This window comes from Physella acuta, unplaced genomic scaffold (assembly GCF_028476545.2).
Source record: "Physella acuta isolate Inbredline_101_S28 unplaced genomic scaffold, ASM2847654v3 ptg000106l, whole genome shotgun sequence".
Lineage (NCBI taxonomy): Eukaryota > Metazoa > Mollusca > Gastropoda > Physidae > Physella > Physella acuta.
The window spans coordinates 428,198-451,006 of NW_026731626.1; the positions used below are offsets into that span (position 1 = coordinate 428,198).

The 22,809-nt window shown below is 34.1% G+C and overlaps 2 protein-coding genes across 3 annotated transcripts; one reads left to right on the forward strand and one right to left on the reverse strand.

Annotated features, from left to right (window-relative positions):
- The first annotated feature begins 1,063 nt into the window (after positions 1-1,063).
- On the forward strand, positions 1,064-7,039 carry LOC131933358 (solute carrier family 35 member E2A). Of its 2 annotated transcripts, none has more exons than XM_059290136.1 (7): positions 1,064-1,197; positions 2,081-2,405; positions 2,686-2,821; positions 3,274-3,522; positions 3,750-3,803; positions 4,233-4,436; positions 4,891-7,039. In XM_059290136.1, exons 2-7 carry the CDS (start codon positions 2,186-2,188, stop codon positions 5,102-5,104), a joined length of 1,077 nt encoding a protein of 358 aa, XP_059146119.1. In that variant the 5' UTR covers positions 1,064-1,197; positions 2,081-2,185; the 3' UTR covers positions 5,105-7,039. The 2 variants fall into 2 exon arrangements, with proteins under 2 accessions (XP_059146119.1, XP_059146127.1); XM_059290144.1 differs by having other exon boundaries at positions 1,064-1,193.
- A 964-nt stretch (positions 7,040-8,003) lies between these two features.
- LOC131933188 (kelch-like protein 24) lies at positions 8,004-22,490 on the reverse strand. Its single transcript, XM_059289986.1, has 2 exons — positions 22,154-22,490; positions 8,004-8,116 (listed from the first exon to the last, which is right to left on the reverse strand). The coding sequence occupies exons 1-2, from the start codon at positions 22,488-22,490 to the stop codon at positions 8,004-8,006; spliced, it is 450 nt and encodes a 149-aa protein (XP_059145969.1).
- Between the last annotated feature and the right edge of the window lie 319 nt (positions 22,491-22,809).

The following is a 22,809-nucleotide window of genomic DNA, read 5'->3' on the forward strand; positions in this document are numbered from 1 at the left end:
CCTTGCAGTCCCCTCTCTTCCTCTCTAGGAAGTCTGGTGAGCTGTGGTTCATGCTAAATGTTTACAATCATAGAGCCGGATTTAGTGACGGCTATTAGGGGCAGATAATTTAGTTTGAAACGATTTTAAACTTAGGGGAGGTAACTAAGAGGAGGCTGCTTTCACGGGGGGGGGGGGAAAGGAAGGGGGGTAATCATCCTTAACGACTTACTGATAGTGTTTTAATTTTAAAGCAAATATTTTCAGTGACATCAGTGGTACTAACGTATTCACAAATTATGAATTACTGAAAAGTAGAAAATAAAACAACTAAATAGCGGCGTATGATACGCCGCGGGTCGGCGTAAAATTGGCTTTTTTGCTAGGTACTTTAATAGACACTAGGGCGTCTTACTTTTACAAAGCGTAAGATTGGCTAGGAGTCATCCATATGCGTTTTTTATTTCCCCGTGGTTACAAAAAGCCACATCTCACGCTCAGCCAACTTCTATTCTCAAAATGACAACATGTATCTTTTAAAACAGCGATTTCTTTCTAAAAAAAATTTCTTTGTTCGGTCATCATTGAGTAGGTCTGTTATATTGATCATCTCAATATTATTACTATTTCACTCTTTTGAAAAAGCAAAATAACGGCAAATTATATTTTTTTTTAAATTCTCTCTTTGAATTTGAAATACAAAGTGTGTCGTACTTTCCCCTTCATCAACGAGTTCACCCTTTCCCCCTCCCTCCCCAGGCGCGTGAATCCCCCTTCCAAGGAGTTTAGTATTTAATACTAGGCTAGATCTATAATATTAAATCTATATTGGTAAAAACAAAGTGTACATAAAGCATTCATTTTGCCGTCTTCATTTCTAGAAGTAAAACGATAATCATAATAGATAGATCTAGCTAGTAGGCCCTGTTTTAAAATGATATGGATTACTTATATATAGGCCTAGCGGAGATATAGAAGAAACATTCTGTCGGTACATTTGATTTTAAGACCTCCTCCCACTAGTTTTTTCCGTCGTCGTTGCTTTGATGAAGTTGATAAGCATTATTTCCCCTGTCTAATGGCAACCTGCTTGAGAAAGTGAAGACGTGGATGGTTCGAAAGTTTCTCTTAATCTTCCATTTCATCAATCGGGATTTGAAAATAAGGAAATATTGAGTCTCGGCATGATATGCTCTGAATAAATCAGTGTATTTGTAGGTAGATAGATTTAGCCTAAAATTATTAAATATCTATCTAGGCACTAAAGTAAAAGTTTCAAAATCTTTTCTTGATCTCAGGCAGGAATTTCAAGTCAAGATTCTATTCTAGCTAGACTAGTCTATAGATCTAGATCTAGCTAGACTAGAGTCTGATCTAGTCTAAATTTAGATCTAGACTAGGCCTAGACTTTTTACGAGGCTGGTCTTGAATTCTTAGTTATAGATTTATTTTAGATTCTAAAATCTAAATCTATCTAGTCTAGGAACTAGATTGGTAATCTATCGTTTTAGGTACGACAGCTACTCTTCTAGGAGAGACAACTCCAAAATCAAACAACTGCTGCCTTGTAGTTTGTTCTTGGTTGGACAAAGGCTATGGAAGCAAATCCAAAAAGAAAAGCAGGCTGAAATCGGAGTCAATGGTGCATAACCAGTTGACACGTATCCTTAATTGTGTTGGAGGGGGATCCCTTCCAACACTAAAATTAAGAAAGAAGAAGAAGAAAACTTGAAAGGACAGCTGACTAATTAAATTGTGTGTTTTTCCTTTCTACAACTGTGTAGTATAGATTCTATCAAAGGGAAGAAATCCAAATATATAACTGCTAGCCAGTGCTAGAGCATTTAAATACTAATTACATTGCAATTTTTATTTTAACGTTTCATATTTTAAACGAAATGAGAGGTTTGTTATAGGCTTTGTATTTTTGAACGAAGTAAAATAAGATTTTATCATACTTAAATAATTAAAATATGCTCTTCATTATTATTTAACAATATTCATATATGAACAAAAGTATTTTTTTTTTAATTTCTTTATAGTTTAAAAAACAAGTTAATTACTGTTTTTTAACACTTGTGGTGTTTTTTTTTGTATGCAGGTTGTTGAGCCAACAGTCAAAATTCTGTCCCTTAGCTGCATTTGGTGGTTTCTTGCAGTGAGGGGTGGCCCCTTGTTTGGGTCCTTCTCTAAGTACTGCACCAAGATGAAAATGGAAGGGGTTACAGAGAAAAAACTAGCACTCTCTCAGGGAGACAACTTACAGCCTCGAACACGCAAGCCAAGTGTGGTGGATAAGGAGAAACTTGGGCTGTTTAACTCTCGGGCTTTCACTTTTCTCATCCTGTGGTACTTTTTCAGTGCATGTACTTTGTTTTTGAACAAATATATTCTTGCAACATTAAAGAGTGACCCAACATTGTTAGGTAAGTTTTGATGGATTTTTTTTTTAAATCCATGTCATTACTTTTTATTCTAGGTAATTCGAAAATAACTTAAGTGTGTAAGCCAAATCGTTAGATATAAATAAAAAGTCATTTCAGATAAATAATGATTTGTAAATGTTAAATTTTGCTTATTAATATTCACAATAGATGCAGTTCACTTGGTCATATTAATGATTTTTTTAGTATGACAGAAAATATCCATTAGATTAATGAAATAATGAGAATAAAATAAAGTTAAAATCAAATGTGCATGTCGCAGGGGCTATGCAGATGGTGATGACAACTGTGTTTGGCTTCATCCAGATGTACTTGCCATTGGGGATGTACACACCTGTCAGCAGGGAGGGCAAACCACCAAATTTCTGGAGGAACATGATACTCGTGGGAACAATGAGGTATGTTGATACTTGTGGGAACAATGAGGTATGTTGATACTAGTGGGAACAATGAGATATGTTGATACTAGTGGGAACAATGAGGTATGTGGATACTCATGGGAACAATGAGATATGTTGATACTAGTGGGAACAATGAGGTATGTTGATACTCATGGGGACAATGAGGTATGTTGATACTTGTGGGAACAATGAGGTATGTTGATACTAGTGGGAACAATGAGGTATGTTGATACTAGTGGGAACAATGAGGTATGTTGATGTATTTTGATACTTTTGGGGACAATAAGGTGTGTTGATTCAATTGGGGACAGTATGTAAGATGTGTTGATATGAGTGGGGACAGTAGGGTGTGTCAGTGTGAGGACAAGAATATAATTTGATGCTTGCCAACTCCATAAGCTAACTCCTGCTACCTGTAGCTAAAAGCAAACATTGTTTTCACTCTCCAGGTTTTCAACTGTTGTTCTTGGGCTGGTTGCTCTAAAATTTGTTGCTGTGTCTTTCACAGAGACTGTCAAAAGTTCTGCCCCTTTGTTTACAGTTTTTATCTCTAAAATTTTAATTGGAGAGTACACTGGGGTGTACACATTTTTCTCCCTTATTCCCATCATGCTAGGTTTAGGGTTATGCTCAGCTTATGAACTTAGCTTCAACGTGCAGGGCTTTATTGCAGCCATAGCTGCAAACCTAACTGAATGGTGAGTCCAAAGATTTTCTTTCTTTCTTCTGCGTTTTACTTTTCACACATCCATTTTTACTTTTATAGCTAGTTTTTATAAACAAAAAAAAGGGGCAATCCACTTTTTGTTGTAATTAAGAAACTTCAGCCCATGCAAAAACTAAAAACAATTGAAACAGAATAAATTAGAATTTATTATCTTGTGATTTCTTTTATTATGTTATTTCATTACATTTTTTTTCCCAGCTTGCAAAATGTTTATTCCAAGTTGTTAATTAGTGGTGAAAAATATCGGTATACGTAAGTATTAACAATGTTTATTTCTTTATACTTTTAATATGCACATGACATTTTTAAAATATGGTCTTTCTTATTAAACTTACATATATAAATTTCTCTTTTATGCCAAATTGCTGTAGAATTGTGTATTTTGCAAATACAACAAACTTTTTGTTTTTAGCTTAACCATATGATCTTCTGTACAAATTGTTGTCAAACCAGTCATGTTTATCTTTCTATTCACTCTCCCCTCTTCTTCCTTCCCCTCACCCCTATTTTACCTTAAAATTTTACTGTATTCATGTACATAGACTATTTAATTTAACACATCAATGTCACACTAAATTGTCCATGCAAAGCTAGTAGATTTAATTAAATTTGTGTTAAATACTACTAGAACTAAGGTAAAAATGAAAGTTTTAAATTTCTGTTCTTTTCTTTTTTTTTTAGACCAGCAGAATTACAGTTTTACACCAGCATAGCAAGTATAGTGGTCCAGATTCCTGCCTGTTTTTTTATGATGGACCTGGACAAAGTCCATCGCACGCTGGACATTACTTTGTTAACTTCTCTACTGCTAAACGGGGTGTTCTTCCACTTCCAATCTATAACGGCTTATGTCCTCATGGATTATATTTCACCTGTTACACACAGGTAAGTAAAACAAAGATATGCACTGTTTCTGACCTGTTATCATTGAGCTAAGTATCTTTAAGGACACGATTATTGAAACCCATTGATGTCTTTATGATTGTGTTTGATATGGTTGATTCTGGGTTAACTCTTTAACACAGTTGAAAGATGCATAAAGGGTTAGTTTCAATACACATTATTGTCACCCCCACAATACCATTAGGATTTTTGTTTACAAATTAAAATAACTAATACGTCGAGTGCAAATTTTAAAATGTTAAGTGTTTGTGTATAGCTACAATTTACTTATATGTGTCTGTAAATATGTATAATATGTGTGTATATATATATATAAATGTATGTGTGTATACATATATATATATATATATATATATATATATATATATATATATATATATCAGCTATGACAGAAGTATAAATCAATTACAAAACTCTCATTATGAACTGTCCACAGTGTGGCTAACACAGTGAAGAGAGCGTTTCTGATTTGGTTGTCTGTGATTCTCTTTGGGAACCCTGTGACTTTCCTGAGTGGTCTGGGCACCATCATCGTGACCGTGGGAGTCCTGCTGTACACCAAGGCCAAGGAACATGACCAGCAGCTGCTGGAGCTGCGTGAGAAATACAAAAAGGATGCCATTGATGAGGGCCTGGTGCGGCAGGTGTGATCAAATTAACTTATCTCGCTGTCCTCGCCACTCAGGCGCCAGGGGGGACTTAAGTGACCAGTGTGGCGTTGTATTGTGAGTATGAAGTCACGTGCGGAGTCTGAGTTACAAATATAAGATAAAATTGCACGCATGAAGTACTGGATATAAAAGCTTTGCCTGTGGATGTATTTCTATGAAACTGACAGGAATTTAGAAATCAACGGGTAATTTCATCACGATATAAATTTATTTACCTCTTTTGAATCCCAGTCACTGAACGATATTTACGTCAATGTAATATAAGCTTAATATTCATTTCAAGAATTTTTGGTATATGTTCTGTTTATGCTTTGATAAATCATTGTTGATTTATCTGTACAGTTCATTTTATGTGTATTATAATAATACAGTTTTTATCTATACTGATGTGAGTTCACAATCCTGTGGGTATGTAATATTATAATGGTGGTTTTTCTAAATTATTTAAATTATGAATATTTTATCTTGAATGTGGATTTTTTGTGTTATTTTGTTATTTGAAATGTAGATACACATTTATTTATTGTAAATAATATTTGAGTTTTTTAATGTGGCTGTTTGGTATTGATTGTTTGATCGAGGAAGTTAGTGTGAAGCTTTTGTGTCATCCCACTTAGTTAAAGAACATAATATTAATTTTTTTTCATATGCTCCTAGGGCATTTATTTTGTAGAATAAATATAAATTTAAGTCATTTAGGTGTATTGGAAATTGATTTGTGAGTAAAGATTTTTTATTGTTATGGTCTTTTTCATTTAATGTATGTAGATTCATGATAAGTAACTGTTATTGGTTGTTTTTTGTATGTAGTAATTTAAGCCATAAATACTGAAGACAGTGCTTGATATTTTGTTACAACAAAAGGCAGCTATGCAAATAATTTCACTTGCCTATAACAGTATCCATACATGCACACTGGGGGAGGGTGGGGTTGAACTGATGTATTTGAACTGAACACAGTAGTTGCTACCTCAGTACAATACCACACACTGTTTTGTTGCTTGCATGGGCCTTTTTAACACTTGTTTTCAATGGATGCTCAAGCTTGCTTTATTATAGACATATTTTTTAAACAGACTGTTTGCTTTATTAATGTGTATATTTCTGGATAAGTAGTCTACCAAATAGACTTTTTCTCTGTTTGGTCCTTGTTTTAGCTAGTGAATCAGATTGTTTTAAAAGGGCATTCAAATGAATAACCGCCTACTGTTATTTGATCAACATGTTTACAGTAAATTGAATTATTCATCCCATGTAATTTAAAACATGATACTGCCAAAATCACTGATCTGATAAACATTATTTTGTTTTTATTTTTTAGATGCTATTATTTTAAATAATTTTTTTTTGTTATGATTTTATTGTTAATTAAGTAAAGGAAATAGTTTTCTGTACTTAAAGGCCGCAGTGCCAGACATCTGGACGACTGGACATTGTCCAAAGTTTCATCTTGGGGTATGTTTGTTGGTTACAGAGCTTTACCATGACCAATGTATATTAAATCACTGGCTAATCTATATGAGCTTGTGTTTGTTTTGTTCGTATTCATGACACATTCCTCTACACTTACACTTTTTTAGTTCAATAGACAGTGTTTGCTTAGTAGTTTAAGAAAGTAATGTATGTTGCATACTTTTGAAAGAAAACATAAATTATGCACAACAGCAACCCCAAATGCTATTTTTAAAATTGGGAATTGGTAGATTTTTATCAACAGCTTAGGGCTTATGTGTTGAAATGTTGGGGTTCCATTGTTGTCCAGTTAAAAAAAAATTGTTTTTTGTTAGTTTTATAAGTTCATTTACTTTGTTTTAAATTCTTTGCTTGAATGCTTTATGTCTCTTTAAAAATGTATTATTAGTAATTTCCATTATTTAGTAATACAAAGAGGGTTGAGCTTTATCTTCATAATCTTTTCCAGTGTTTTTATGTAAACTTTAATGAGTTATTTGAATCCTATATCTGGTAAACACTTCCTAATTGAGAGTGATGTATAGCACTGATACTGTAATATATAGATACTACACTCAAACATGTTTTCACACGTCTTTTTTTTAAAATTATAATTCCTAACAAACAATAAGAGCAGCATCATTTGGATTCCTGGTCAGAAGGTTATGTTTTGGTAGTGATTAAATGATATTTATGTTAAGCATGTTTTATGAGTTATGCTGAGCTAGAGTGTAGACCATCACCCCAACTGTGATACACATTCTATGTTCACTTTGGTTTCTTTTTGTCATTTGTTTGATTATAATTTTGTTTTGTTACTTAAAAGTGTAATTAATTACTAGACCCATTAAAGCCAGGCTTGTTTTCATTGTATTCCTGTATGCCAAAACTGTAAATACTTCACTATTGAAGTATGTATTAATGTGATTTGTTTTTTACTGCTTAAAAACTTGTGTGATTGGTTTAGAATTTTGTCACAATTATTTTGATTGTTTTTAGACATCTGTCACAACTATTGTGATTGGACTGAGACCTGTCACAACTGTTGTGATTGGAGTGACACCTGTCACAACTGTTGTGATTAGCATGACAACTGTCACAACTTTTGTGATTAGCATGACACCTGTCAAGTTGTAATTCTGTTGCAACCAATGTTCCCTCTCGTGGGGAAAAGCTAGTGTGCAAAATGTATTTTCTGTGTGCGATGTTCAAAAAGTCTTATACAAGGATGTATTTATTTTACAAAATCACTGCGCAGCATCTCAAAACTACTGCGCTGCAGCGCAGCTTAGAGGGAACATTGGTTGCAACCGAAAGAAAAGATTAATTAAGCCACCTCTTTTAACAGCACTGGGAGTACACAGAGTTTGTGAATATTTTAGAATAATGACTCAGGCTTTAAAAAATGACTTTAGTTCTAGCTTGCTTAATCTCTGGCAACCTGCTGTTGTTTCTGAGACTTGTAGATTTTATCAGATGGTTTCTGCATCAGTAGTTTGGTCAAGTGTAATCTCCATGATTCTGGTGTGTTTGTTGTTGCTGAATGTTGCAACAGTATTATTAGTATTAGTAATACTATTACACAGAATACACTGATTGTTTAATATAGTTTCTTAGAGGTATAATTTTGCTAATGTTAAAAAAAAAATATTTATTTTTTAAATCTAATTAATTTATATTTATTTCATAGATTGTTCTGAGGATTAGAAATATCAATTAATTGTGTGAGTCACTTCATCTACAATGAGAAAATGCTTTTGAGCTGGAAATCTGTATTGTGTCTTGTACCTTATCTATGATTTTTTTCTATAGTAGATCCTCCCTTTTTGTTCTTAATATTCTTATTTTTGTGGAGATTATTTTTGTATCTTTTTTTAAATGTGCCTTTACTTGACATGAATAGGTAAAGGTTGGAAAAAACTGAGCTAGATTTAAGATTCCTCTCCTCATAAACGGCAGTCAACAGAAAGACCCTCAAAATTGAGTGTGATATAAAGAGATTTAACTAGATAATCAAGTCTGTTTGGTAATTCAAGGTTTGATATCTTTTTACCTCCTTAAGTTTGTTCAACATAAAAACTTTTGTCTTTTGCTGGGTTTTTCTTTATTGATAGTTTAATGAAAAGCTCAAACCCATAGCATTTAGTGTTGTTGTTTCCTGCATGACACATTCTTATTAAAAAAATTTACATCATTATGGTAAGTTTACTCTGTTTTTTTTTTTCCTTTAAAGAAATAGAAAATTTAAATTGCTTCAGTAAAGAAGTGAAGACTAACTCCAAAACTTTTCTCATTAAAATCTATTGGCCCAAAAAATTCACCTTCATTCACAATCCAGCATTCCATTCTGTGATATGTTAAGTACTTATTAAAGCCTTGGTAGGGTGTAATAAACCTAATCTTGACCCAATCTGAACCATTATCCTAACCCTACCTGTGTAATCGCAAGGAAGAAAAGCTTTATACAATTCACTTCTGCCCTGCCAGTGTCTTAACATTAAAAAAATATTTCGAAGGTTAGTTTTAATTTTAAAAATAGTTTTATTAGCATTTAATTTCTATATTTCAAAAAAAAAATTATTTGCTCTAATACATTTAAATTTAAAGAATTGTCCATATGATTGCAAAGTTATTAGTCGATATTTGATATATTAATTTTATGTTTTAATAATTATACATTGAGTTCTTTTTGTTGATATTTTCTGCTGTTTTGCCTATAACTTTTATGACCAATTAGATCTGAATGCACATGTTTAATCATCATTGAAATGTAACATCCCCCTAAATAACAAGGTTCTAAGTGATGCATGTTTTATACCCTGATAGAATTGTTTTAAATTTTAGGGTGATGGATTATATCTTGGTTTCACTTCACATTCTGTTTATTTTTTAAGCTCATATTTTTTTAATTTATTATTTCCTTTCCACGCAGTAGACATCTTGTTATAGTTATGCTATTATTAATCCATAAACATGTTTTAAAATTTTTACATAACATGTTAAAAAAATGTTTTTTAAGACAAATTAAAAAACATTTTATCATCATCAGCTGATTGTTTATCCAGTAGTAACAAACTTGGAATGGAAAAATTATTTTTTAACTTTTGGGATGACAATGGGTATTGTTTCCTCTGTATCTTCCTTTTAATTTAAAAACTTTTTTTAGTTGCTGCTGTGATGCCTTCATATTACATACAACCAACCTTTTGAAAACATTTTTTTTAGAGATTCAAAATTTTGAAGTTTTCAACATTAAGCAGCACAAAATGCAAAGTGGCCAATAGCTGTAACAAATAGAAAAACAATTTTTGTTAAACTTGTTTGATGAAACTTTTGAATTTGGATCCATTGAACCATTTTAGTGTATTGTATTTTTATTTTCACAATAAGAAAACATTTGGTAGGCTTATTGATGGATGTGATGAAATGAAGGTTCTCATCTTTGAAGCTTGTGTACTGTGTATGCAAGTAAAGATTTTTAAAATTGAAATTGGGGACCAACATCACTCAACTTACATTAGCATAAAATAATTTTTTTATTTTTTTTTTTTAGAAAATAATGAATGAAAATGTAATAAACATGTGTATGTATTAAAATGAGAATGTCTAGTCCTAGAATTAATTTACTAAAGGGAATTAAGTCACCAGAAAATGTTTTAAGTTAAAATAATGTTGGACAGATAATGCTGTTAAATGTAGTGCGTTTAGTAACAAAACACCTCTTGTTGTATGTTTCCAAAAATATGACAAGATAAAACTAAATTTGTTCAGAAAAGTTCTCAGTTAGTATCAGGAACGCTATAATTTTCTTCACAACTTGCAAATTATGATGTTATGGTATAACAAAAGATGACAAAACAAAGCATAATAAGACACTTTTAATAGCCTTTTACTTATATTTGGTTTCAATTAATATTTGACTACATAATATGAATATTTTTCTAATTCATAGGTACATATAAATAAAAACTAAGCATCGCCCCCTAAATAAACAAAGAAAATGGAGATGCATTTATCCTATTAACACAAGTTCATGTTTTTAAATATCTGGTTTGATTTTTTTTATATATATAATAGACTTGGGTGTGTACAGAAATTATGGACAATAAACATTCACCAGTGTTCTTGGTTTATTGCTTGATTGTTTCATGTTAAAATGTAGTTATTGTTTTTTACTATTTAGAATAAGCTTAGGATTATGTATGTTGTATCAGCTTCAGGGAGCTACATGTTACACCATTCCACATTATGTGTTTTAGGCTTAGGTGTTTAGATAAGTTTATAACAATAGGCATTACATTGATGTGATTGCGGTATGTCAATCCACTTAGAGTTTTAGATAAAGATTCTTACTTTTAAAATTATAAATTATATTGTGTCTCAAATTAAGTGAGAGAGTTAAAGTAGAAATGTAGCTCTTTGTCTCAAAGTTTTTTGACACTGAGTCCAATGGAAATCACTGAAAATTTGACAGAAGGCAGAGAATTAGATCTTTTAAATATATATATAAAATTCGTTTATCTAGCTGAAACAGTACTCAAGTTATAGGCTTTTGAAAAACGAAAAGTAGAATAAGCCCCACTTCCGGTTATCGGAAATTGCTGAAAAGTTTAAACGGAACTACAAATTTTATATATGATATTTCATCAACCTAGCTGTAACGGTACTCAAGTTATCGTGTTCACAGACATACGGACAGAAGTGCAAAGCTCAGTTTTTGCAACTCGATTACGCATAGAACACCAAAACTGATAAATCTGCATTTATTATTTTTGCCCGATTAAAATAAGTTCCTTATACCCCGTATCTGATGAAGTACTGAGGTGTAAAATGATGAAAACTGTCAAAATTGCATATGATTTTTGTGCACGATTACAATACTTCCTCTATACTCTGTATACGAGAAAGTAAAAATGGAAATAAAAATCTGCCTATATCCCTAGTTGACATTCCCCGTAGTGTTATATAAGAATATTCCAAAAAATTTAGGGTAGATCACTCCTGGTTATTTTAAACTTGGTTATAAATTAATATAAATGTGCAAGTGAGAGAAAAATGTGGGGCTATGGTGACTTCTGGGGGTTTGTGTGCTTTGTAAACCTACAAAATATATTGCTGGATAAAAATAATAAAACAGTCTACTTAATACTTTCAAACAAAAATAAAAGAAAACTAATGTCTATTATTTTAAAAAATAAACATTTCCAGATAAGTGGACGTAAATCATAAACTTTCCAGTTCGTGCCCACGACACATGGGGCAGATGAATGGAGGTCATATGTTTCAATGACCTTGGTTTACGAGGAGTAAGAATTCCACGCAGAGTTTCTTCCAGGCATCTCTTCGGGAAAAGTCTGGAAGAAACACTGATTCCACATGGGAAAAAAATGAGTCATTGTGGGATAGTGTCGTCTGCATAATGTCCAGCCACCGTTGCTTCTTGGGGCTAAGTAAATACCATTCACAAATTAGTCGTTATAATGCTATATGTGAGTTTACTGATCTATGATTAATCATAATCATGACAATATCTCCAGCATCTTGGCATTGCAAATGGAACTAGTTTTGACTGGCTTTCTATCTCAACAACACTAATTCTCTCAAAAATTCCAGGTATTGACTTTAACAAGCTTTTATCTACATTTTCAAGTTTTTGTGTGCAAAACAAAAGCAACTCGTTTTTGTAATAGACAGCTCCATTAAGGATCCATTCAAAACCTTCCCAAAGTTGAGATACGAACTTGAATCGTATTTCAGAATCTTCCGTCATTTTTACACCGCTTAAAGCACCATCTTTTTGTAGAAGAAACATTTTGCTACCTTTGTGGAAGGTGACTATGTGATCAGCTGGGCCTTTAAAGTCAATGTCGTTAGTTGATTTGGTGTAAATGTTGTAACAGTGTACTGTATAATCAGAAAACAGCAAAATATGATCTCGTAAAACACATGCAGATCTATAAGCATTTTTATATTGAAACTCGACGAAATTTAAAATATTTAAGTTTTTCTTTTTTGATAGTAAATCACAAACATTGACGAAAATCCCATTTACAGAAACTAGATGCATTTTAGTGCACTCGCATCCATCAACAATGTCATTTTTTTCCATATTACCGCCAAGGGTTGCAATATATTTGTATCTACACTGGTTCTTGTAGTAATTACAGGGTCTAGTTTGAGGTGATGAATAAATATAGCAAATGGTGGATTCAGTGGCTGCTAAATCAAGACAATCGTCTCTCAAACCCAAATTTAGTTGTATACAAGATCGACTGTTCAGATCATATGCATGTATTTTTTTACTTCTAATGAAGATCATCACGCTTTGTTTTTCGCCAATGTTTCTGTAAGGGATAGCAAGATTTCTGGGGAATAAAGGAGATTTACATCTGTACAACAGAGCTTCATATACTATTTTAACAGTGTAATAGATTGAGATAATTGTATTGGTATTATATTTATATTGTTATCTTGAGTGATGTCCCTTACATGTTGTTATTTATAAATAGTTGTCTCTGGCCACTTCCTCTCTCTCTTGGCATCATGGCGTCTGTAAATAAAAGGCTGTTAACACCAATGTGGCTCCTCGTTAATCTATAACATTTTGGCGACGAAGGATAAACATCTACTAGAAAGAGCACCTACTTACGCAAAAAAGAGGTTTGCTAGAGCTTATTAGCTAATTATTTCTAGAATAATGGCGCTGTATGGCCAAATAAAAGAATTTGATGCGAATGATGAAATCATTCAAGATTACCTAGATAGGTTAAGCTTTTACCTAGAAGCTAACAACGTGACGATAGAAGCCAAAAAGAGAGCTGTTTTGTTAACAGTCATAGGGCCTCAACAATTTAGGCTACTAAAAGACTTATGCGCACCAGCTAGTCTAACTACCAAGAGCTTTCACGAGCTGAGCAAATTGCTAACAGACCACCATGCGCCTGTACCATCAAGGTTTCTATGTAGAGCTAGATTTGACAGTAGGACTCGTCAACCAAACGAGTCAATATCAGAATATGTTGCTGCTTTACGTCATTTAAGTAGATTCTGTGAATTCGGAGACACGCTGTCTGACAGACTATGTGAACGGTTTGTGACAGGTGTAAACAGCCCTGATATTCAAAGAAAGTTGCTGCTCGAGTCAGATCTAAAATTGGAAAAAGCAATACAACTTGCAATGTCATTCCAGCAGTCATCTGATGCGGCGAGATCTTTAGCACCTTCAGAGATCCATGCAGTAAACAGCAGGTTAGTCAATAAACATCAACCCCATCAGAGCATTCCAACTTATGCTAAACAGCCTGCTCGTTCAAATACTAGATCTAAATCTAGTAATAATTATCAAAAATGTCATCGATGCAAAGGTCCCCATGCATCTCATCGGTGCAAGTTCAAGTCTGCAACTTGTTATAAGTGCAGTAAGCAAGGTCACATTGCCAAGGCCTGCTTTGCAAAGTCTTCGTCTGTTGCTAAATCTAGCCAGTCAAGACAGTACCGCAACCAAAGGCAGCACTATGTTAACTCTCACCAAGACTACCTAACCCAACCAATGAACCACTCTACCCGTGAAAATGCTCAAACTGATTTGCAGCCGGATTTCAGCCTGTTCTCTGTGAAATCAATAAGTCATGCTCCCATCAATGTACAAGTTAATATCAACGGTAAGAGCATCAGCTTCCAACTTGACACTGGAGCATCTCTAACAGTCATCACAAAGAAAGATTTTGACGCTGTCACAGGAGGATCAGTGCCTCTACAGCCATGTCACAAGTGTCTAACAACATACACTGGTGACAATGTTCCGGTAATAGGAGAGTGTATGGTTCATGTAAGTTATAATGGTCAAAGTGTTAAACTTCCTCTTCTTGTGGTTGAAGGAAATGGACCGCCATTACTAGGTAGGAACTGGTTAAGTGATCTTAAGTTAAATTGGGAGAGTATTTGTTCATTGAAGAATGTAAAAGAATCTAGTCTTACTTCACTAGATAGAGTTATATCTGAAAATAAATGTATTTTTGGTAACTCTGGATTACTAAATGATAGAACAGTGAAGTTAAGCATTAAAGACACAAATCCAAGATACTGCAAAGCTAGAGTTCCACCTTATGCAATGAGGAATAAAATTGAAAATGAGCTAAGTAGATTGGAATCTAATGGCATCATAAAGAAGGTAGACTATTCCGATTGGGCGTCGTCCATTGTGCCAGTGTTAAAGAAGGATGGTTCTATAAGAATTTGTGGAGATTATAAAACTACACTGAATAAGCAAATAGAGCTAAATAGGTACCCTATACCTAACATTGAGGAAATTTCTTTGAATTTGGCAGGAGGAGACAAATTCACTGAATTAGACTTTAGTCATGCTTACACTCAACTAGAACTGCATCCAGATTCAAAAGTCTATACGACAATAAACACACATAAAGGACTCTACCAATATGAAAGACTATGTTTTGGCATATCATCCAGCCCTGGAATTTTCCAAGCTGTCATGGACAGTATTTTTAAGGATATTCCAAATGTTTGTGTGTACTTTGACAATGTGTACATAACTGGTAAGAATGACACTGAACATCTTAAAACACTAGATAAAGTCTTGAAAATTGTTGGTGAAAAAGGTTTAAAGATAAACAAAGATAAATGTCAATTCATGCTGACAGAAATTAGTTTTCTTGGTTATATATTAAGCAAGCAAGGTATCAGACCTCAACCTGAGAAAACAAAAGCCATTAAAGAAGCACCAAAACCTGAAAATACCCAACAACTAAGAGCTTTCTTGGGCTTAATAAATTACTATGCAAAGTTCATAGGAAATCTGTCTGGTAAACTATCACCACTGTACAAGCTGCTACAGAAAAATGCAACTTGGCACTGGGGTAAACAACAAGAAGCTGCTTTTAATACAGCAAAAGAGGCTTTGTCTGCTGACACCTTACTAACTCACTATGACCCAGGGAAAAGGCTTATATTAACATGTGATGCTTCACCAGATGGTGTAGGAGCAGTCTTGTCCCACATGGATGAGAAGGGTGACAGACCCATTGCTTTTGCCAGTAGATCTTTGAACCAGGCTGAGAAAAATTATTCTCAGTTAGATAGGGAAGGCTTAGGCATCATTTTTGGTGTTAAGAAATTTCATAAGTTTCTGTTTGGTAGGAAGTTCACCACCTTTACAGATCATAAACCATTGCTAGGTTTATTTGGAGAAAACAAAACCCTACCTGAGCATGCCTCACCAAGAATTCAAAGATGGGCTATCACACTAACTGCATACAATTATGAATTGAAATACAAACCTGGATCTGAGAATAGTGCAGATAGTCTTAGTAGATTACCTTTAAAAAACCAGAGCCTGAGCTATGTACCAGAAGATGTATTTGTTCTCTTCACTATCATGGATAACTCCAATATAAATGTGAATGATATTAAGAGAGAAACACAAAAAGATGAGTGCTTAATAAAAGTATATGAGTACTGTATGAATGGTTGGCCTGAAGAATCTGTGAATGATGACTTAAGGCCATATAAAATAAGAAATAAAAACCCTTTGTGAAGATAATATAAAAGATGGAGAAGATGCAGTCCATTATCAGTCAGAGTTGCCTAAACAAAGTATTTGTAACTTAATAAATGATTATGGTGATATGGCAATTTCAAATGTTTTAAAGAAAATACATTAGTAAGAAGGAATGTGATCATCAAACAACTTTGCTAACATCATTAGCACTTACAGAAACTAAAAGGGTAACATCAAAAGAAAAGAAAAAAGATTTTTGCCATTTAATACACCCATTTCAAATACTGGATCACAGTTGCAAAGTGATATGGTCCAGAATATTACTCATAAACAGTATTTTTGGTTACCAGGAAAGCACTATCAGATTACCTGAGAAAATTGATCAATCAAAGGAATCTATGTCAATTAAGGATCTGAATAACAGCATAATACTTTCAGATGCCAATTCAAAAATAGTTCCATTAAATCATGACAACTCATGCATTGAAAGAGAGTTTGGTGTTAATAAGAATGTGTATCTAAGAAATTATGGGAGAAAGGAAAAATGGATACCAGGTCAAATTGTTCAATGTACAGGACCTGTGCCTTATAAAGTTAAAAATAACTTGTGCAGATAATAAGTGTGAATCTGTCAATCCCACCAAATCTGATCAGTTGACACCAACTCAGTTTGTTCCACAACCAAGTTCTGTTGATATGAGTGAACCAAGTTGTCTGGAGTCAGAAAATGTAAATTCTGGAGTTAATGATTTAAATCCTAGACCTCCTGAGATAGAGAATCCAGATGGTCAGAATCTTGAGTCACCAAATCAAAAGCCACTGAGAAGGTCAAGCAGGACAATCAAAGTCCCAAATAAGTTAGACCTATGATTTTAAAGGTCAAGAGGACTTTGACATTATTGTTTTGTATCTTGATTATGTTGTAGCATATTGTGCATTGTTTGTAAGGATGTAATCTACCATAGTGTTCATGTTACAATATAATTGGTGATTTTAGGATACTATCAATTGTTCTATTGAGAGATGTGTTATTGTGTTCTAAGGGTAAAGGGATGTAATAGATTGAGATAATTGTATTGGTATTATATTTATATTGTTATCTTGAGTGATGTCCCTTACATGTTGTTATTTATAAATAGTTGTCTCTGGCCACTTCCTCTCTCTCTTGGCATCATGGCGTCTGTAAATAAAAGGCTGTTAACACCAATGTGGCTCCTCGTCAATCTATAACAAACAGCATCTGGTTGCGATCGTACTATCAACAACGGATGAGTGAGACATTTCCCCAAACATTTCCGACTAGCTAAAAATGTTCGGGATATAGATAAAAGTTCCACTAGACATTTCTTTCTGTCTGTTTCACTGCCCGCATCAATTTTAGTACGTGATGTCTCTGTGGCTTCTGTTGTTTTAAAATTAACTGTTGTATCTTTATCGACTTTACAACTTCCTTCGTTCTCAACACCTATATCAGATTTTTTCATTTCATTAAACGATTCTCTATAGACATTTGATATTTTTTTATTGTAACTATTTAATTCTACTCTTCCCGGATTTTCTGCTTCTAAAGATGTTTTAAAACTTGCGATCTCTTTATAAGAAACCCAGCGCAGAATTGATTCTAAGACTAAGTCTTCTGACTTAACATTTAAACAATCGTCATCAACAATAAATAAATTAAAGGTATAATAGATTGACGATAGAAGCATGTGGTTGTATATAAAACGTTTATTGGGTCTAACTACATGATGGTACCAGAGAGAGGAAGGAAGTGACGAGAGACAACTATTTATATACATGTAAGGGACATCACTCAAGATAACAATATAAATATAATACTAATACAGAAGAGTGAGTTCCCTTGACCTCACAATTATCTCAATCTATTACATCCCTTTACCCTTAGAACACAATAACACATCTCTCAATAGAACAATTGATAGTATCCTAAAATCACCAATTATATTGTAACATGAACACTATGGTAGATTACATCCTTACAAACAATGCACAATATGCCACAACATAATCAAGATACAAAACAATGATGTCAAAGTCCTTTTGACCCTTAAAATCATAGGTCTAACTTATTTGGGACTTTGATTGTCCTGCTTGACCTTCTCAGTGGCTTTTGATTTGGTGACTCAAGATTCTGACCATATGGATTCTCTATCTCAGGAGGTCTAGGATTTAAATCATTAACTCCAGAATTTTCATTTTCTGACTCTAGACAACTTGGTTCACTCATATCAACAGAACTTGGTTGTGGAACAAACTGAGTTGGTGTGAACTGTTCAGATTTGGTGGGATTGACAGATTCACACTTATTATCTGCACAAGTTATTTTTAACTTTATAAGGCACAGGTCCTGTACATTGAACAATTTGACCTGGTATCCATTTTTCCTTTCTCCCATAATTTCTTAGATACACATTCTTATTAACACCAAATTCTCTTTCAATGCATGTGTTGTCATGATTTAATGGAACTATTTTTGAATTGGCATCTGAAAGTATTAAATGGCAAAAATCTTTTTTTTTCTTTTGATGTTACCCTTTTAGTTTCTGTAAGTGCTAATGATGTTAGCAAAGTTGTTTGATGATCACATTCCTTCTTACTAATGTATTCTCTTTAAAACATTTGAAATTGCCATATCACCATAATCAATTATTAAGTTACAAATACTTTGTTTAGGCAACTCTGACTGATAATGGACTGCATCTTCTCCATCTTTTCACAAAGGTTTTTATTTCTTATTTTACATGGCCTTAAGTCATCATTCACAGACTCCTCAGGCCAACCATTCTTACAGTACTCATATACTTTTATTAAGCACTCATCTTTTTGTGTTTCTCTTTTAATATCATTCACATTTATATTGGAGTTATCCATAATAGTGAAGAGAACAAATACATCTTCTGGTACATAGCTCAGGCTTTGGTTTTTTAAAGGTAATCTACTAAGACTATCTGCACTATTCTCAGATCCAGGTTTGTATTTCAATTCATAATTGTATGCAGTTAGTGTGATAGCCCATCTTTGAATTCTTGGTGAGGCATGCTCAGGTAGGGTTTTGTTTTCTCCAAATAAACCTAGCAATGGTTTATGATCTGTAAAGATGGTGAACTTCCTACCAAACAGAAATTTATGAAATTTCTTAACACCAAAAATGATGCTTAAGCCTTCCCTATCTAACTGAGAATAATTTTTCTCAGCCTGGTTCAAAGATCTACTGGCAAAAGCAATGGGTCTGTCACCCTTCTCATCCATGTGGGACAAGACTGCTCCTACACCATCTGGTGAAGCATCACATGTTAATATAAGTCTTTTCCCTGGGTCATAGTGAGTTAGTAAGGTGTCAGAAGACAAAGCCTCTTTTGCTGTATTAAAAGCAGCTTCTTGTTGTTTACCCCAGTGCCAAGTTGCATTTTTCTGTAGCAGCTTGTACAGTGGAGATAGTTTACCAGACAGATTCCCTATGAACTTTGCATAGTAATTTATCAAGCCCAAAAAAGCTCTTAGTTGTTGGGTATTTTCAGGTTTGGGTGCTTCTTTAATGGCTTTTGTTTTCTCAGGTTGAGGTCTGATACCTTGTTTGCTCAATATATAACCAAGAAAACTAATTTCTGTCAACATGAATTGACATTTATCTTTGTTTATCTTTAAACCTTTTTCACCAACAATTTTTAATACTTTATCAAGTGTTTTAAGATGTTCAGTGTCATTCTTACCAGTTATGTACACATTGTCAAAGTACACACAAACATTTGGAATATCCTTAAAAATACTGTCCATGACAGCTTGGAAAATTCCAGGGCTAGATGATATGCCAAAACATAGTCTTTCATATTGGTAGAGTCCTTTATGTGTGTTTATTGTCGTATAGACTTTTGAATCTGGATGCAGTTCTAGTTGAGTGTAAGCATGACTAAAGTCTAATTCAGTGAATTTGTCTCCTCCTGCCAAATTCAAAGAACTTTCCTCAATGTTAGGTATAGGGTACCTATTTAGCTCTATTTGCTTATTCAGTGTAGTTTTATAATCTCCACAAATTCTTATAGAACCATCCTTCTTTAACACTGGCACAATGGGCGTTGCCCAATCGGAATAGTCTACCTTCTTTATGATGCCATTAGATTCCAATCTACTTAGCTCATTTTCAATTTTATTCCTCATTGCATAAGGTGGAACTCTAGCTTTGCAGTATCTTGGATTTGTGTCTTTAATGCTTATCTTCACTGTTCTATCATTTAGTAAACCTGAATTGCCAAAAACACTTTTATTTTCAGATATTACTTTATCTAGTGAAGTAAGACTAGATTCTTTTCCATTGTTCAATGAACAAATACTCTCCCAATTTAACTTAAGATTACTTAACCAGTTCCTACCTAGTAATGGTGGTCCATTTCCTTCAACCACAAGAAGAGGAAGTTTAACACTTTGACCATTATAACTTACATGAACCATACACTCTCCTATTACCGGAACATTGTCACCAGTGTATGTTGTTAGGCACTTGTGACATGGCTGTAGAGGCACTGATCCTCCTGTGACAGCGTCAAAATCTTTCTTTGTTATGACTGTTAGAGATGCTCCAGTGTCAAGTTGGAAGCTGATGCTCTTACCGTTGATATTAACTGGTACATTGATGGGAGCATGACTTATTGATTTCACAGAGAACAGGTTGAAATCCGGCTGCAAATCAGTTTGAGCATTTTCACAGGTAGAGTGGTTCATTGGTTGGGTTAGGTAGTCTTGGTGAGAGTTAACATAGTGCTGCCTTTGGTTGCGGTACTGTCTTGACTGGCTAGATTTAGCAACAGACGAAGACTTTGCAAAGCAGGCCTTGGCAATGTGACCTTGCTTACCGCACTTATAACAAGTTGCTAACTTGAACTTGCACCGATGAGATGCATGGGGACCTTTGCATCGATGACATTTTTGATAATTATTACTAGATTTAGATCTAGGATTTGAACGAGCAGGCTGTTTAGCATAAGTTGGAATGCTCTGATGGGGTTGATGTTTATTGACTAACCTGCTGTTTACTGCATGGATCTCTGAAGGTGCTAAAGATCTCGCCGCATCAGATGACTGCTGGAATGAAGTTGCTAGTTGTATTGCTTTTTCCAATGTTAGATCTGACTCGAGCAGCAACTTTCTTTGAATATCAGGGCTGTTTACACCTGTCACAAACTTTTCACATAGTCTGTCAGACAGCGTTTCTCCAAATTCACAGAATCTACTTAAATGACGTAAAGCAGCAACATATTCTGATATTGACTCGTTTGGTTGACGAGTCCTACTGTCAAATCTAGCTCGACATAGAAACTTTGATGGGGTAGGCGCATGGTGGTCTGTTAGCAATTTGCTCAGCTCGTTAAAGCTCTTGGTAGTTAGACTAGCTGGTGCGCATAAGTCTTTTAGTAGCCTAAATTGTTGAGGCCCTATGACTGTTAACAAAATAGCTCTCTTTTTGGCTTCTATCGTCACGTCGTTTGCTTCAAGGTAAAAGCTTAACCTATCTAGGTAATCTTGAATGATTTCATCATTCGAATCAAATTCTTTTATTTGGCCATACAGCGCCATTATTCTAGAAATACTTAGCTAATAAGCTCTAGCAAACCTCTTTTTTGCGTAAGTAGGTGCTCTTTCTAGTAGATTATTTATCCTCGTCGTCAGATATAATAGATTGACGATAGAAGCATGTGGTTGTATATAAAACGTTTATTGGGTCTAACTACATGATGGTACCAGAGAGAGGAAGGAAGTGACGAGAGACAACTATTTATATACATGTAAGGGACATCACTCAAGATAACAATATAAATATAATACTAATACAGAAGAGTGAGTTCCCTTGACCTCACAATTATCTCAATCTATTACAAAAGGGAACGAAAGTTCTAGAAAGGTATCAGTCTCACGAAAATGTTCGAAGTTTTGTTTCATAAAATGAATCGAAAAATCAATGACAGTTTCGGAATTTAAAAGTTTGGCTAAATGATAAAAATGAATGTAATTTTCTAACGACATGTTGTTCTTGACAAATTGCTCACACTCTTGTATTAGAAATGGGATGTCCAGCAGATGAGTCGCCTGCCACACGTTGCCCACATTGCCCAGGGTCAGTCCATCAACACCTTTGTATATCGCATTGATGATAACATCAAACGTCTCCTTACTTATCTTATTCAACACAACATATCCTTCCTGCTTTTCTTTGAAATCAGCTCTCAACAGAGTGTTAAAGAAAGTGGAGCAGGCACTTAGAATAAATTTGTGACAGAAATACTCCGAGCCATCAACCATAATTCTAAAATCCTTGAAGATATCTCCCGTCCATTCATTGCCCAGACATTCTTGCAGTCCACAAGCAAGGGTATATTTCACCATTTTCTGTGTCGCTAATGCCAAATGATCTATTTTTAAAAATGTACAAAGTACAAACATATTAAAAGAATATAGATCTAAAGTAAATGTATGCGATTTATCCCCTTATCGCCACACGCACTATACCTCCCCAGTTCCCCAATGATTCTTTCACTTTCAGGCATTTTCCAGGATATGGACTACCTTCCAGAAATTCCCCCCCCCCCCCCCCCCCCCCGAAGAAATTATCTCTGTATTTTTGTAAATATAAATTATTATAAATGTATGTTGCTTTACGTTAAACCCCTCCCCCCCCCCCCCCCCATTGTCGCTAGTCAAACCC

What these genes read in the sequence shown, in the direction of transcription:
- LOC131933188 (XM_059289986.1), bottom strand. Translation starts at nt 22,490, where the DNA reads ATGGTGAAATATACCCTTGCTTGTGGACTGCAAGAATGTCTGGGCAAT. An exon ending in CCCATTTCTAATACAAGAGT is followed by an intron (nt 8,117 to 22,153) that starts GTGAGCAATTTG and finishes TGCAACATTCAG; the next exon opens with CAACAACAAACACACCAGAA.
- LOC131933358 (XM_059290136.1), top strand. Translation starts at nt 2,186, where the DNA reads ATGAAAATGGAAGGGGTTACAGAGAAAAAACTAGCACTCTCTCAGGGA. An exon ending in ATACTCGTGGGAACAATGAG is followed by an intron (nt 2,822 to 3,273) that starts GTATGTTGATAC and finishes TTCACTCTCCAG; the next exon opens with GTTTTCAACTGTTGTTCTTG. An exon ending in GCTGCAAACCTAACTGAATG is followed by an intron (nt 3,523 to 3,749) that starts GTGAGTCCAAAG and finishes TTTTTTTCCCAG; the next exon opens with CTTGCAAAATGTTTATTCCA.